This window comes from Triticum urartu, chromosome 7A, assembly GCF_056163025.1.
Source record: "Triticum urartu cultivar PI428250 chromosome 7A, HENAU_Tu73, whole genome shotgun sequence".
In the NCBI taxonomy this organism is placed as follows: Eukaryota; Viridiplantae; Streptophyta; class Magnoliopsida; order Poales; family Poaceae; genus Triticum; species Triticum urartu.
This window is the reverse complement of record NC_141879.1, coordinates 27,568,149-27,583,585: the sequence shown is the minus strand read 5'-3', so window position 1 is coordinate 27,583,585 and position 15,437 is coordinate 27,568,149. Positions and strand designations below refer to the sequence as shown.

General features: G+C 45.8%; 1 protein-coding gene across 1 annotated transcript; it reads left to right on the top strand.

The window, feature by feature from the left end:
* The first annotated feature begins 5,972 nt into the window (after nucleotides 1–5,972).
* On the top strand, nucleotides 5,973–7,094 carry LOC147957233 (uncharacterized). The gene has a single exon (XM_087531614.1). The coding sequence runs from the start codon at nucleotides 5,973–5,975 to the stop codon at nucleotides 7,092–7,094; it is 1,122 nt and encodes a 373-aa protein (XP_087387740.1).
* Nucleotides 7,095–15,437: the final 8,343 nt, after the last annotated feature.

Below are 15,437 nucleotides of genomic sequence, written 5' to 3'. Positions count from 1 at the left end.
CTCGTTTTACTTTCTTGCACTTTAGAAAACAGTGCCCCCCATCCTCATCCAATCTAAGGCACATAGGGCACCGAGTGTCAACTTTTATACCTCTGCTTTTTAGTTTTGTCCGAAGCGGTAAGCTATTTGTAGCTAGACGCCACAGGAAATGAAGCACCATGTTTGGGAGGGGCATCGACCATAGTTTTCGCCAATCAAATTCGTCCTCTCCTTCAGCTGCACTTGAAGTAGAGGTTAGTCCCGAGCTAGACTCCCGGGCAGCACAGTCAATTGCAACTTGGTATGCAGATTTAACTGAAAATATACCCTTTTTTATCATAGTGCCATGCCATGAAGTCCTCAATATGGTCTTGGACTGGGATCTGAAGTATAATTCTTGCATCTTTCGGAATGAACATCTGCTTCACTAATTCTTCGTCCCACTTGTTCGTGATTGGATTAATTAGCTCACTGACTTTAGTTACCAAGTTCTTACCCTTTTGGGTGATGACCCTTCTGGTGCTGCCTCTTGGAATCCATGGGTCTGACCATATATCAATGTTCTTACTGCTACCTACTCTCCATATGATTCCCTTCTTCAGCAGTTCAACGCCTTTTAGAATGCTTCGCCATACATAGGAGATGCCACTTATTGGCCTTGTTTGTATTATTGAACACTCTAGGTAGTATCTTGCTGAGAGCACCTGGGCGCATAATGAAGTGGGATTTTGGAGCAGTCTCCATGCTTGCTTTGCTAGCATGGCCAGATTGAATGCATGTAAGTCCCTAAACCCCAAGCCTCCACTTCTTTTTGACCTAGTTAATCTCTCCCAGCTGATCCAATGCACTTTATTTTCCTTATCCATCTGGCTCCAGCAATACCTATTAATCATGGTGCTTAGTTCTTCACATAGGCCTTTAGTGAGATCAAAGCACGCCATGGTGTAAACAGGAATACCTTGTGCTACGGCCTTTATGAGTATTTCTTTCCCTGCCTTCGAAAATAGTTTCTCCTTCCAACCTTGAATCCTTCTCCATAATCTTTCCTTCACGTATTCAAATATCTTTACTTTTGCTTTGCCCACATACGTTGGAAGACCTAAATATTTTGATGAGAGGCCTTCCGACGTAATGTTCAGACTGCTCTTCATTTCTTCCTTCTGCCAAGGCCTTGTATTTTTACTGAACAAAATGGAAGACTTGTCCTTATTTATTATTTGTCCTGAGCAGCTCCCATATATGTTAATTATGCGTTCAACTTCTTGCGCACTGCTTGCATTAGCCTCCATTAGCAGCAAAGAATCATCTGCAAAGAGAAGGTGACTTACACTAGGAGCTCTTCTGCATATTTTGATTCCTCTAATTGACCCTCTCATTTCAGCATTATGCAGCATGGCAGAGAACCCTTCCGCGCAAATTAGAAATAAGTATGGGGAAAGTGGGTCGCCCTGACAGAAGTTTACCCAAATACTCTGCTTTTGCCGGTTTTTCAGACAGAAGTTTACCCACCGCCTGAAACGTACTCACCTCAGGGGAACAAGCATATTTCTTCCCAATCTTGATGCTTTTCTTTTCTGCATCTGAGAGCTTCAGATTCCTCAATTTTCCTTCCACACTGTCCATCGCAGCAGCCTTTCCGTCGCCCATGTTGGCTGCGCCCTGCAGCTCTTGCCTCTTGGACAACGCTGCCCTGCCAGACGCCTCTGACCACCGCTGCCCTGCCAGACGCCTCTGACCACCGCTGCCTCCCCTTCCACTCTGAGCCAAGGCCGCCCCGCCAGCCGCCGTCGGCCACAGCCGGCGCCGCGCACCCTAGGACCACCCGAGAGCTATCGGTGTGGTTTTCCTTAGGATTCTGATGGCTCCGCCTAGGCTGCGATTTGTGGATCTTACGGGCCGGATTTTTTACCTCCCGCAAAGAACTCTGAACGAGATCAACCTTGGATTGGATGAGTAAAACACACTCACAACGGAGGAGATTGAGGAAGGGAAAGCTCAAATCTGGAGTATTTGGTGGATTTGGATCGAGGGATGAGCGGCAAAGCTGCCGACCAGGAACGCTGGCGAGTCGCCTCGAAGTCGCTGGAAACAGCACCAACCGTCACGAGTGGACGGACTCTCTGTCGTCCAAGGATCTATTACTGTAGGACAAGGGGAAGAAGCAACAGAGGGCGAGGTACCATCTCTCCATCCCAAACCTGCAGCAGCGGGTGTGAGCTCCTCGCAGGTACCTAATTTCTCTTTCGTTCAGTAGCCGCAGTGGAGTTACCAAGTATATCAACTGAACACTGAACTGATGATGTCCTTTTGTTGTTGTTGTTGATGGTGGTGTAGAAGCCAAGACGCTGACATAAGGCTCTGCGTCGAAGGCTCTGCTTTGGTGGAAGACGATTTCTGGTCCTGCAATTCTCACGACGATGATGCTTGATGGTTGGTTGTTCAGATCCATTGTTGGTTCCCGTACAGGTAAAATTTCTGTCTGTTTATTTCCAGCCATATGATCCATTGATAGTTCCGTTTGGGTATCTGACGATGTTTATCTCTCTCCAACAGGAGGTGCTACTAGGGATGATATGTATAGCCCATTGTTTCCCTTCCCGTTGCTTCTAAATATCTGATCGCCGCCGCTGTCTTCTGATGCCATGTTGGTACAGCTCAAACCTCCTTTGATTTTGTTTGATTCCATCTGATTTGTGGTGATATTTGTCAGATTTTCTTTCCTGCACACAAACTGTTTATCTCACTCAACGTATGCAAGAGATGATATTTTTTGTTTTTTTTGTAAAAAGGTAGATAAACAGATCTTTCAGTGTTCGCTCTTCAGAGTAAAAATAACAGAAATCCTAAAATCTAGGAGCATCCGGAGCAACTCTGCTTGATGGGAAGTGAGCTGGGAGCTTCACGGCCATCCTGTGATGCCAATGGGTACTGAATAATATCAAGCGAAGTTGGTAGGCATGGGATTTCTTTCTGATCCAGGAGATAGTTAACATGCTCAACACTCGACAGTCCGCTCCGAAGTGTGATAGCTGGTCAGTTAAGCAAGCAACAACTCCTTTTCTTTCTCTGTAGTTAGTATCATGGGATAAGTATATTTTTCATCCCTTAACTTTTTCGAAAGTATAGAAATGGTCCCTCAACTCAAAAACCAGCAAACTTTAGTCCCCCAACTTTTAAAACCGGACAAGTTTAGTCCCTCATACCGCTTTTGGATGTATTTTGCTGACGTGGAGTGGTTTTTGATTGAAACTGAGTGGGACCAACCTGTCAGTGACCGAAACTAGAACTGAGAAATAAATAAATAATAGAATGGCACGCAAAAAAAACGCACTCAACGTATGCAAGAGATGATATTTTTTGTTTTTTTGTAAAAAGGTAGATAAACAGATCTTTCAGTGTTCGCTCTTCAGAGTAAAAATAACAGAAATCCTAAAATCTAGGAGCATCCGGAGCAACTCTGCTTGATGGGAAGTGAGCTGGGAGCTTCACGGCCATCCTGTGATGCCAATGGGTACTGAATAATATCAAGCGAAGTTGGTAGGCATGGGATTTCTTTCTGATCCAGGAGATAGTTAACATGCTCAACACTCGACAGTCCGCTCCGAAGTGTGATAGCTGGTCAGTTAAGCAAGCAACAACTCCTTTTCTTTCTCTGTAGTTAGTATCATGGGATAAGTATATTTTTCATCCCTTAACTTTTTCGAAAGTATAGAAATGGTCCCTCAACTCAAAAACCAGCAAACTTTAGTCCCCCAACTTTTAAAACCGGACAAGTTTAGTCCCTCATACCGCTTTTGGATGTATTTTGCTGACGTGGAGTGGTTTTTGATTGAAACTGAGTGGGACCAACCTGTCAGTGACCGAAACTAGAACTGAGAAATAAATAAATAATAGAATGGCACGCAAAAAAAAACGCACTCAACGTATGCAAGAGATGATATTTTTTGTTTTTTTGTAAAAAGGTAGATAAACAGATCTTTCAGTGTTCGCTCTTCAGAGTAAAAATAACAGAAATCCTAAAATCTAGGAGCATCCGGAGCAACTCTGCTTGATGGGAAGTGAGCTGGGAGCTTCACGGCCATCCTGTGATGCCAATGGGTACTGAATAATATCAAGCGAAGTTGGTAGGCACGGGATTTCTCTCTGATCCAGGAGATAGTTAACATGCTCAACACTCGACAGTCCGCTCCGAAGTGTGATAGCTGGTCGGTTAAGCAAGCAACAACTCCTTTTCTTTCTCTGTAGTTAGTATCATGGGATAAGTATATTTTTCATCCCTTAACTCTTTCGAAAATATAGAAATCGTCCCTCAACTCAAAAACCAGCAATCTTTAGTCCCCCAACTTTTAAAACCGGACAAGTTTAGTCCCTCATACCGCTTTTGGATGTATTTTGCTGACGTGGAGTGGTTTTTGATTGAAACTGAGTGGGACCAACCTGTCAGTGACCGAAACTAGAACTGAGAAATAAATAAATAATAGAATGGCACGCAAAAAAAAAACCTTCCAGTGCGGTGACTTTTAAAACCGAACAAGTTTAGTCCCTCAACTCAAAAACCAGCAAACTTTAGTCTCCCAACTTTTAAAACCGGACAAGTTTAGTACCTGCCAGTGCGGTGACTTGAATCGAACTGATGATCTATCTCTTAGAGTGCGCGCGCACTAACCACCCAGCCAAGTAAACTCTGACAGCGAATGTACAGATTTACTTTATATATTATTTATGGAAACGCACCCGGCATGATAACAGCTAGGAATATAATTCGACTTTATTAATATTTTTATATATTGTTACACTCTAACACCGAATCTCCTGCTGGGTACGCAGATGAGTTAGCTATATGAGTCCTGAAAAGAATTAACATATATGTAGAGAACTGAAACTGCAAAAAAATAAGAAAAAGAATCGCTTTTAGATGAATTAATATCACCGTTATTGTGAACATGTTTAATAGGAGTATCTGCTAAGTACTATAAATAAAGAATAGTTCTTTGTTTGCCAAATAGCATGTGTGGTGGAGTGGTTAGCTAGTGCGTTATCTTGCTTATGGTCTCAGGTTCGAAACCTGTGTATAAATTTTATTTTTATAATAAGCTATTATGCTTTCTTGACACTGACAAGTGGGACCCTGCACATTTGCACGCTGACGTGGCAGCCTAGCCTGTATGATGTATCTTGTTTTAGTCAAAACCACTTCATGTCAGAAAAAATCACGTGAAAGCGGTATGAGGGACTAAACTTATTCGGTTTTGAAAGTTGAGAGACTAAGTTTTGATGGTTTTGGAGTTGAAGGACCATTTGTATACTTTCGAAAGAGTTGAGGGACGTAAAACATACTTATCCCTAGTATTATTATACGTCGTTCAGCATGATTTCTCATGTTGTTTTAGGCTATCACACATAACATATTCGCTATAAAATGACGTTATGCATGCTCTGTATATGTATTGCAGTCGGGGAGGAAAATGCAATGGACTATACAAAAAAAGACAACGCTATCAATTAAGCAGCATTGCTATGAGGCAATTGGTCATCGTGTTCAACTTTCAAGTTCGCTGCTGGTGGACTCTATGCCATAAAGTGATTCTAAGGTACAACATGATGTTCCTACACCGCCAATGTCGCAGGTCAGCTGCTAATGTCTCTTTTGTTCATGCAGTAGGTAAGAGCTATACACACATTTCAATTCATCTCTCCTTTTGTTGTCTTTTACAGCAAAGATGACATTGGCTGCAGCCTGTAGGTGAATGTTATTTCTTTATATCCATGGTTTTCGGCTTTGATTTTGCTTTCAGCTTTTTATTTATTCTGATACTGTACAATATTAGAGTATATATTCGGTTTGTATATTTGGTAGTTCAAATTGTAATCTATCTCTACTATCCTTGGCCCCTAAGTTTTGTATCTTATATAAACAGCCCTTTGAGGCCCTAATACATTATTCAGAATTCAATAATCTTCCTGGTATCTGTCGCCTAGGTTATCTCCTCCACATGGCCTCTCCGCCGGCCCCTCCACCTCTTCCGGCGCGGCCTCTCTTTACCGCAGCCGAGTTCCACGCCGCCAGATTGCCATCTGCCTCCTCTTCCTCCTTCAACCCTAGTTCCCTTACCCACCACCAATACGCCCTTACGCCGCCACCAATCTCTCTAGCAGATACAATTGCCGATGTTGCGCCATTCATACCCATCTCGCTTGGTCTGGCTGCCCACAATTACTACCATTGGCGCCATCTCTTCCACATCCACCTTGGTCGCTGCGGTCTACGCCACCATATTCATCCATCCTCTGTGCCGCAGCCTGCCAATCCTCATTGGGTGAAGGACGATCTCACGATCATCCAATGGATTTATACTCGGATCTCCACCGAGTTTTTCAATCTTGTCTCCAACGACGACGCCACTGCAGCCGATCTTTGGGCCGCCCTTCAACAGTTGTTTCAAGACAACTCCGACGCCCGCATCAACGCTCTCCACACCGAGCTCCGCACCATCACCCAAGGAGACTCCCCGGTCACCGTCTTTTGCCAGCGGATCAAGTCGATTATTGATGAACTCCGGCAACTTGGTGATCACGTCGACGACCGCGTTCTTATAAACGCTCTTCTCGTCGGTCTTGGTGAGCAGTTCGAGAAACAGGTGGCCTTCATCCCCATGTTGCGGCCCTACCCGTCTTTCGGCGAGGTCCGCTCTCTCCTTCAGCTCGAGGCTCAGAGCCAAGCTCGCAAGGCCACTCGTCCGCAAGTGTTTCACGCCACCACCAAGTCTTCGGCGCCCGCTCCATCCACTCCGTCGCCGGCCCCTGTCCAGCCACCTCCAGGCTGGCGCCCGAGCCCTAACTACCGCGGGAAGAATCCCGTCTACCGGCCGCCCCAGCCTCGCTCCGCCAGCTCCTCGGCGTCATCATCATCATCGTCTACACCGGCACCTACTCCACCGGCATGGCACCAGCAGCAAGATCCCTGGACCGGGCTGGTTCAGGCATGGCCCATGCCTTGGTTTGCTCCGTCTCCTTACGGCGCTCCTCCAGCATACACGGGCGCCTGGAGCCCGGGCCATCGTCCTGCCACCGGCTCCCCTGGTCTGCTCGGACCGCGACCGCCGGCTCACGTCTAGACCGCCACTACTACACCGACCACGCCCGGCGCCCCCGTGCTTCCGCCCGGCTACGCCCTGGTTCCCTATGCGCCCGGTGCTCCTTCGGCTCCGTCACCGTACGCATACGGGCAGCATGCACCAATGCACATGCCTGCTCCCTCTCCTACGACAACATCGCCAAGCTGGGATCAGGCTGCTTTCATCGCCGCCATGAACAATTTCACCCTCAACAACGAAGGTACGGATTGGATTTTCGATTCTGGTGCATCTACGCATATGTCTTCAACTATGAATTTTTTGTCAGCTTGTTTCCCTTCTTCTTTTTCTTCCATTACCATCGGTGATGGTTCCACTATTCCTGTCTCTTGCACCGGTGATTCTTACATCCCCTATTCTTCTAACAATTTTCTTTTACGTAATATTCTTGTAGTCCCATCTTTAATTACCAATCTTATCTCCGTTCGTCAGTTTACCATCGATAATCAAGTTATTGTGGCCTTTGACCCCTTTGGTTTATCTGTGAAGGATCTGACAACGGGGGAGGTTCTAGCTCGATACAATAGCACCGGCGATCTTTATCCTCTTCATGGCGCCCCCACTTCCACTCCTCACGCCATGCTTGCATCAGTTCATCTATGGCATCGTCGGCTTGGTCATCCTAATAAAGCTACACTATCATCATTGTTACAGGAATTTTGTATCCCTAGTTCTAGTGTCCCTCATGATTCCTCTCTTTGTAATGCCTGTCAATGTGGCAAACATGTTAGACTACCTTTTGGTACATCCTCTACTATTAGTACTTTTCCTTTTGAATTGTTACATTGTGATCTATGGACCTCTCCAATTCCTAGTGTTTCTGGTTACAAATACTATCTTGTAATTCTTGATGATTATTCCCATTATGTTTGGACCTTTCCTCTCCGAGCCAAGTCCGATGTACACCCAATTTTTCTCAATTTTCGTCAATATGTTCTAACCCACTTTGGTCTTCCAATACGCTTTATTCAATGTGACAATGGACGAGAATTTGATAATACTCGCAATCGCACTTTCTTTCTTTCTCACGGCATACTTCTTCGCTTTTCTTGTCCCTATACATCTCCTCAAAATGGCAAAGCAGAACGCTCTCTTCGTTCCATCAATGATATTCTTCGCACCTTGCTTATTCAAGCTTCTCTTCCTCCCCGTTTTTGGGTTGAAGCATTACGCACTGCCACACTTCTTCTCAATATTAGACCAACCAAAACATGTCCTCTCTACACTCCCTTTCAATCCCTCTTTCTTTCCCATCCTGACTATCTTTCCCTTCGCGTTTTTGGTTGTCTCTGTTTTCCCAACATCACTTCTACCACTTCTCATAAACTAGAACCTCGCTCTTTACCCTGCATTTATCTTGGTCTTTCCGATGATCATAAGGGCTCTCGCTGCTTTGATCCCTCATCCGGTCGTGTCATTATTTCCCGTCACGTCGTCTTTGACGAACACACTTTTCCCTACGCTGCCACACAAACATCACCTACAACCCAACCTTCCTCTGTTCGTTCTTCATCTCCTCTCCTCCCTCGTCTAGCTCCTACCTCTATTGTCCTGGAGCAACAACCACCACCGCAGCAGTCTTCCATGCCTCCACAGCAGCCTTCCGCACCGCCCACTCCTTCACCACAGCCTTCCGCGCCCCCCACTCCTCCCTTGACAGCAGCTTCCTCTCCTCCCACGCCTATCTCCCCTATTGTTGCTTCTCCTTCTTCCTCTTCTTCCTCCACACCGCCTCTTCCATCTAATGCCGTTCCTATAATACCTCCGGCCAATGATCATGTCATGTGCACTCGTGGTAAGCGTGGCTTTCACCTCCCTACACGACGTCTTAACCTCACGGCCGTTCCCACTATCTCCCCTATTCCTACATCTTATAAACATGCTCTTCTCGATCCTCTTTGGCACTCTGCTATGCGTGATGAGTTTCATACTCTTCAGCAAAATAACACCTGGACTCTCGTTCCCAAACCACCCGGTGTCAATGTTGTTTCCGGCAAATGGGTTTTCCGTCACAAATTTCATGCTGATGGTACTCTTGCTAGTTATAAAGCTCATTGGGTTTGTCGTGGGTTTTCTCAGCAACACGGTGTTGATTTTGATTAGACTTTTTCTCTAGTTGTAAAACCTAGTACCATTCGTGTTGTTCTCAGTCTCGCTGTCTCCTCCTCTTGGCCGATCCATCAGTTAGATGTTAAAAATGCCTTCCTCCATGGCACTCTCAATGAAACTGTCTATTGTCAACAACCTTCGGGTTTTGAGAATTCCTCTTCTCCTGATTTTGTTTGTCTTCTTCACAAATCTCTGTACGGTCTTAAACAAGCTCCTCGTGCTTGGTTTCATTGCTTCACCACCTTTATTCACACATTAGGTTTTACCGCGTCTAAATCTGATTCATCTCTCTTCATTTTTCGTTCCTCCTCCCATACTGCCTATCTTCTCTTATATGTTGACGACATAATTCTCACTGCCTCTTCTGATTCCTTTTTGCAACACATTATATCTTCTCTTAATCGTGAATTTTCCATGACTGATCTCGGTCCTCTTCATCACTTTCTTGGGATCACTGTCTCCCGCACTTCATCTACACTCTTTCTCTCTCAACGCCAGTACATTCTTGACTTGCTCTCTCGTGCAGGGATGACTGACTGTCAACCATGTCGTACGCCGGTCGACGTTGGTACCAAGTTGTCGGCCGACGGTGAACCTTTTTCTGATCCTACTCTATATCGCAGTATCACTGGTGCTCTCCAATATGCCACACTCACTCGTCCTTATATATCTTATTCTGTTCAACAAGCGTGCTTATATATGCATGATCCTCGTGTTCCTCATTATTCTCATGTCAAAAGAATACTTCGGTATCTCAAAGGCACTATTGATCATGGTCTTCTTCTTAATTCTTCCTCTCCAACAAGCGTGACAGTTTATTCTGATGCAGACTGGGCGGGTTGTCCAGATACTCGACGATCTACATCTGGCTTTTGTGTTTATTTGGGTGACAATCTTGTTTCTTGGTCTTCTAAAAGGCAGGTTACAGTTTTCAGATCGTCTGCAGAAGCTGAATACAGGTCTGTTGCTCATTCTGTGGCCGAGGCGGTGTGGCTCCGTCAGCTTTTGGTTGAGCTCCATCGACCAATCGAGCGTGCAACTATTGTTTATTGCGAAAATAGTTCTGCAGTCTACATGGCGTCCAATCCTGTTCAGCATCGACGCACCAAGCACATCGAGATTGATATTCATTTTGTTCGTGAAAAAGTGGCTCTTGGCGAGGTCCGTGTGCTTCATGTTCCTACCACTGCGCAATTTGCTGATATTTTCACCAAGGGGCTCCCCACTGCAGCATTCACTGGCATTCGCTCCAGTCTCAACATCGTTACACCTGATGTTGACACTGCGGGGGGGTATTAGAGTATATATTCGGTTTGTATATTTGGTAGTTCAAATTGTAATCTATCTCTACTATCCTTGGCCCCCAAGTTTTGTATCTTATATAAACAGCCCTTTGAGGCCCTAATACATTATTCAGAATTCAATAATCTTCATACAAAAATAAAAACATCGCACTTTGTTTTTGAAAACTAAACCACAACGTCTCAAAACCGGAGCAGTTCTTTATCATATCAGTTTGCTGTCTTAGACTCTCAACATCCATTACCAATAGGGCTCCTCTTGTTTTCTATGATTTGATTTGAAGCATCCCTTTGTTGCCATGCTTTACAGGAAATTAGAATTCCGCAAATCTGGGACAAGCTGGAGCGTGGCGTGATCAAACTCATGATGCAATTAATGCGACTTATGGCGGCACACTACCTGATTTTCTGCCGAAGGTATAACCCTACTTGAGGAATGTTCTGAAGTGTGGACTGTGATCACCTGATAACTGGTTAGTTCATAACTTCATATACAGCTCCTTTTTGTTGTTGTTTTTGTCAATAAAAACTCCTTTTTGTTGTCGGCATGTTAGATTTTCCATATTCTTACAGTTCCTGGCACCGTTTTCAGTTTGCGAGCGTGCATTTGCTGATGAAATGTACTAATTAATGCTCTGTATTTGATCTCAGATGGGGAGAAGACGTGGAAAATGCAAAGGACTAGGCCACACAAGATGCTGCTACTAATGAAGCTGCATATATGTACGTTCAGCCCTCCAAATTCCCTGCTGGCTGGTGGCCTCTGTGAATGGAAGAACTGTTAGAGTTGCATTATCGTTGATCATTCAAGGACCAAGCAATCACACGAGCACGACACCGAGATTTGTTAACGAGGTTCACCGATATGGCTACATCCTCGAGGCCTGACTATGGGCGCTCCTCCCCATGACACCGCTACAATACCGCACCCGGTCGCCCTGGACGTCGGCACATGCCGCCGGCTTCCCCTGCGTTCCAGTGCTATTATGTTGGCATAGGTTACGTCGTGTGTCTACCCCCACTATATATGCGAGGCCTAGGATACAAGTGTCCTACTAGGACACGACTCCGTATCCTATGTAAACACAATACAACTACAAGTCCAACTGTAACCTACGCAGTACACAATATTCGACACAACTCTAACAAACTCCACCTTGACGAATATTCTTCACCACCCTGAATTCGACAATGCGTCAAACTTCCATGTACATTGGACTTGAGCTTATCCCGTGAGCACCGCTGCTACTTCAAAGACTCCATGTGACTCCACCTGCAACTTGTAGTCCCCCGCTTTTCCTTGACCACAGTCAACACTTGAGCAAAGTTAAGTTCCACATTACTCTTGTCTGCGCTCCCAACTTCCAGAGTATTAGTCCAATGCCATCACACAATGATCACTGACCTGCGCGAAAGTGAACAACTCACATATTGGGTGTCACACATAAGAGTTACATGAACTTAACATCACCGCTCCTTTCTTGACCGTCTGTCTGAAATTTGAAGGAATTTCACCATTGCTTGTAACCATCCCGAGTCAAATTCGTAGTTGTCTCACCACATGTATGACCACCAGAGCCCTGGCCCGTCTCCATGTCCCATGCATACCGCACGCCGCTATTACCACGTCGAGCCTCCGTTGTCCCGCTCGAGTCTTAAGGGTCGCGAACCCACACCACTCAACCCCACTGCAGAGTACCATCGGTCATCACCGACCGATGACGAGTTTCACGCTTTCATCAGACCAATGGGCTCCAGTCCGAATTACGTGTCCCTCGCTTTTCCCCGCTGAATAGGTTTTGATTCTCTGGATCCTTACACTGTAGCCCTCAATCCAGCTCCACCTTTGACATGACTCCATGGTAGATGATCAGTCCACCCTCGCGCCCCGTCGACTTCAAGCTCTCAAGTGTGCACCGTCTTGAATCAATCCCGCGCCATAGTCTTGTCGAAGCCGCACAAGCCCTCGGGCCTGCGCCACGTGTTTCCACGCCCTAGAAGTCGGTCACCATCAGCATCACGCTCCTATGTCGTCATCGCCGATCCCACCACCATCGTCGATCCTTCAGACTATCTAGTCCGACCAGGCTCCCAGATCATTCCATGAATTTCCATCCATCACATGATAACACCATCATAGCTATCATGACTTTCTGCAACACCTTCAAGCATCTATGCTGTGCCAACGAATCTTTCACTCTTTTTTGCCATAACCCAAGGCTTCCAGTTCCGTTGAACTTCTTCACCTCAAACCCGATGCCCGATGACGTCATGATTCTTTGTACAGCTGACATTGTGAAAAAATAACTGAGCTTCCAACACGTGCTCGAGTACACAAGATGCAACAGTAGCAAATTCGTACAAAAAATCATTCTTGTACTCACAGTGTATTAGCTCCCAGGCACAACTTCCAATGCTAGTAATTGCTTTGCCAAAACCTCCTGCTGCCAATGTATACGTATCAATGGATTTTCTTCACCTATTTGATCTGTTGTGTGCCTTGTCTCCCTACAGCCACTGCTACTTTCGACGTGCGCGTGCACGGCTGCAGCTGCGCAGAGATCACGTCTCCTCTTGGGACTCGGTCCCTCTTTTTTGTTTCAAAACAAATCCGACACGCCTTGTAACTTCCAGCATCTTTCAAGCCTGCACGCCCGAGACTTGGATTCAAGTGCCACGCACTACTTGGACTGTGCTCCCAGCTAGCCGCTAGGCCTCGTGCGCCGCCGCCGCTTGCTAGCACATGCCCCGATTAATCTGTCTCCGCCACTGCAGTACGCTCGCCCGATCGATCCGATCACATCTCGCCTGATGCTGCCACAAGCACACGCATGTTCCGATCGTTGCTTGAAGATTACAACACGACCAACTCTGCTTTAGCTCGCAACTCGCCGACGTCCATCGTCCCGTATCACGACCGCATCATGCAGATTCTGTTGATATTCTTCCTCCTCTGGATCAACAATCAGCCTCCGAACAACCTAGCTCATGATATCACTTGTTAGAATAAATCCGAGGCATTACCGTTAAATCATCCGAGGACCAAGCAATCACACGAGCACGACACCGAGATTTGTTAACGAGGTTCACCGATATGGTTACATCCCCGGGGCCTGACTATGGGCGCTCCTCCCCATGACACCGCTACAATACCGCACCCGGTCGCCCTGGATGACGGCACATGCCGCCGGCTTTCCCTGCGTTCCGGTGCTATTATGTTGGCATAGGGTACGTCGTGTGTCTACCCCTACTATATATGAGAGGCCTAGGACACGATTCCGTATCCTATGTAAACACAATACAACTATAAGTTCAACTGTAACTTACGCAGTACACAATATTCGACACAACTCTAACAAGAACACCTTGATCTTGGAGCTTCAATGTAACGGAGGGGAGTAGCAAGCTGCACTGCCGTTTTGAGAATTCAGGAGTTTACAAGATGCAGTTACTGGCCAGATGAAAATCTGCAATTTTGAATACCGACTTACTTTGTCTTCTAGTACTCTGTTTTCCAGAGATGGTTTGTTCCTCTCTGTTTGTTGCTGCCACTAGGCTTGCGCTTGTTTGTGATCAAAGAACAAGGACTGCATACGTAGTTATTCAAGTCCCGCAAATCTAAGAATCTGTTTGAATTCTCTCCACTCCGGAGTGGCAGCGAACCTTTTGACTCCGTGGAGTCGGCGGTGTGGAGTTGAGCATTCCGGTAGTACAAAATCAACCTGATGAGAATACATACTTGCTCTGTTTCTAGTACTCTCTTTTCTTGAAGATGATTAAATGCTCTCAAATTCTTGCTGCCACTACGTCTGTGCTTATTTCTAAACGAAGAATGATGATTGCATCTGCTGTCATCCATTTTCCGCAAAATTTGAGTTTGATGAAATAATGTGCCGGCTATATATGCCATTACAGTTTCAATTCTCATCGGTTTGCTTTCCAATTACAGTTTGTCAGCAAAAGGACACGCGGTGGCATACCAAACCCATAGTTTTATTTTGGGAGCAGTATTTTCCACCTGTAATTTGTCACCATATTTTCCGATTTCAATTGCGATAGTTTCCGGACACCTTGATGTTTTTAGGCATCTTGTCGGTGCAGAGACTGGGTGTAATTGATATCAACTTGATATTAATATATTTCCCTTTAAAAAAAAGGAACCTGCAGCTGCAGGCTAAATTGAGGAATCAGCAGGCCGACTAAGACAAAGACCAGGAGAATTCCGAACATCAGGAGACTGATCGCTGCTTGCCTCCCCAGCCTCATCACTGGACACCATGCGCATCTCGCCGGCAGCCATGGTCGACGGTGGAGGCCGCATGCCTTGGTCCTTCACACGCTTCTTCGCCGAATGCAGCCACCCCGCCGCCATGGATGGGGTCGCCGGACCGGCGCACTTCCAAGTTGGGGAGAGGTTTTGGGGACCAGCTGCTTTTTTATTGTTCCTCTGGGAGGCGTCTGGAGCCGTTCGATCGGATACAACGGCTGGCGCTGGAGCAGAGACGCGGTCAGGACTTCCGGAGCTAAACAGGCCAACTCTGACAATGGACAACGGCCGAGGTAGTCCTGGCCCAAAAAATAATGTTTTGTTTTTCGGTTTTTCTCTGGTGGGCTATGTGTCTAATGGGATTTAGTGGGCCATTTTATGTTCTGGACTTTTTTTTCATTTTATTCAGTGTCTCTTAACAAATTATGTTTATTCTATAAATATTTTTTGCATTGCTATAAATTCCAAAAAATCTGATTTTTTTGCATGGATCATGTTTGAGTGTGTGATGTTTGTGTCAATTTTCAACGTGTTCAGGTATCTGAGTAGCTCTAAATAACAAAATTAGAGTCTGAAAAAAGGTTACTGTTCATCCACTGTTTGGAATGATTTTTTTGAGAGCTACTTAGATGTCTGAACGCATTGAAA

What these genes read in the sequence shown, in the direction of transcription:
- LOC147957233 (XM_087531614.1), top strand. Translation starts at nt 5,973, where the DNA reads ATGGCCTCTCCGCCGGCCCCTCCACCTCTTCCGGCGCGGCCTCTCTTT.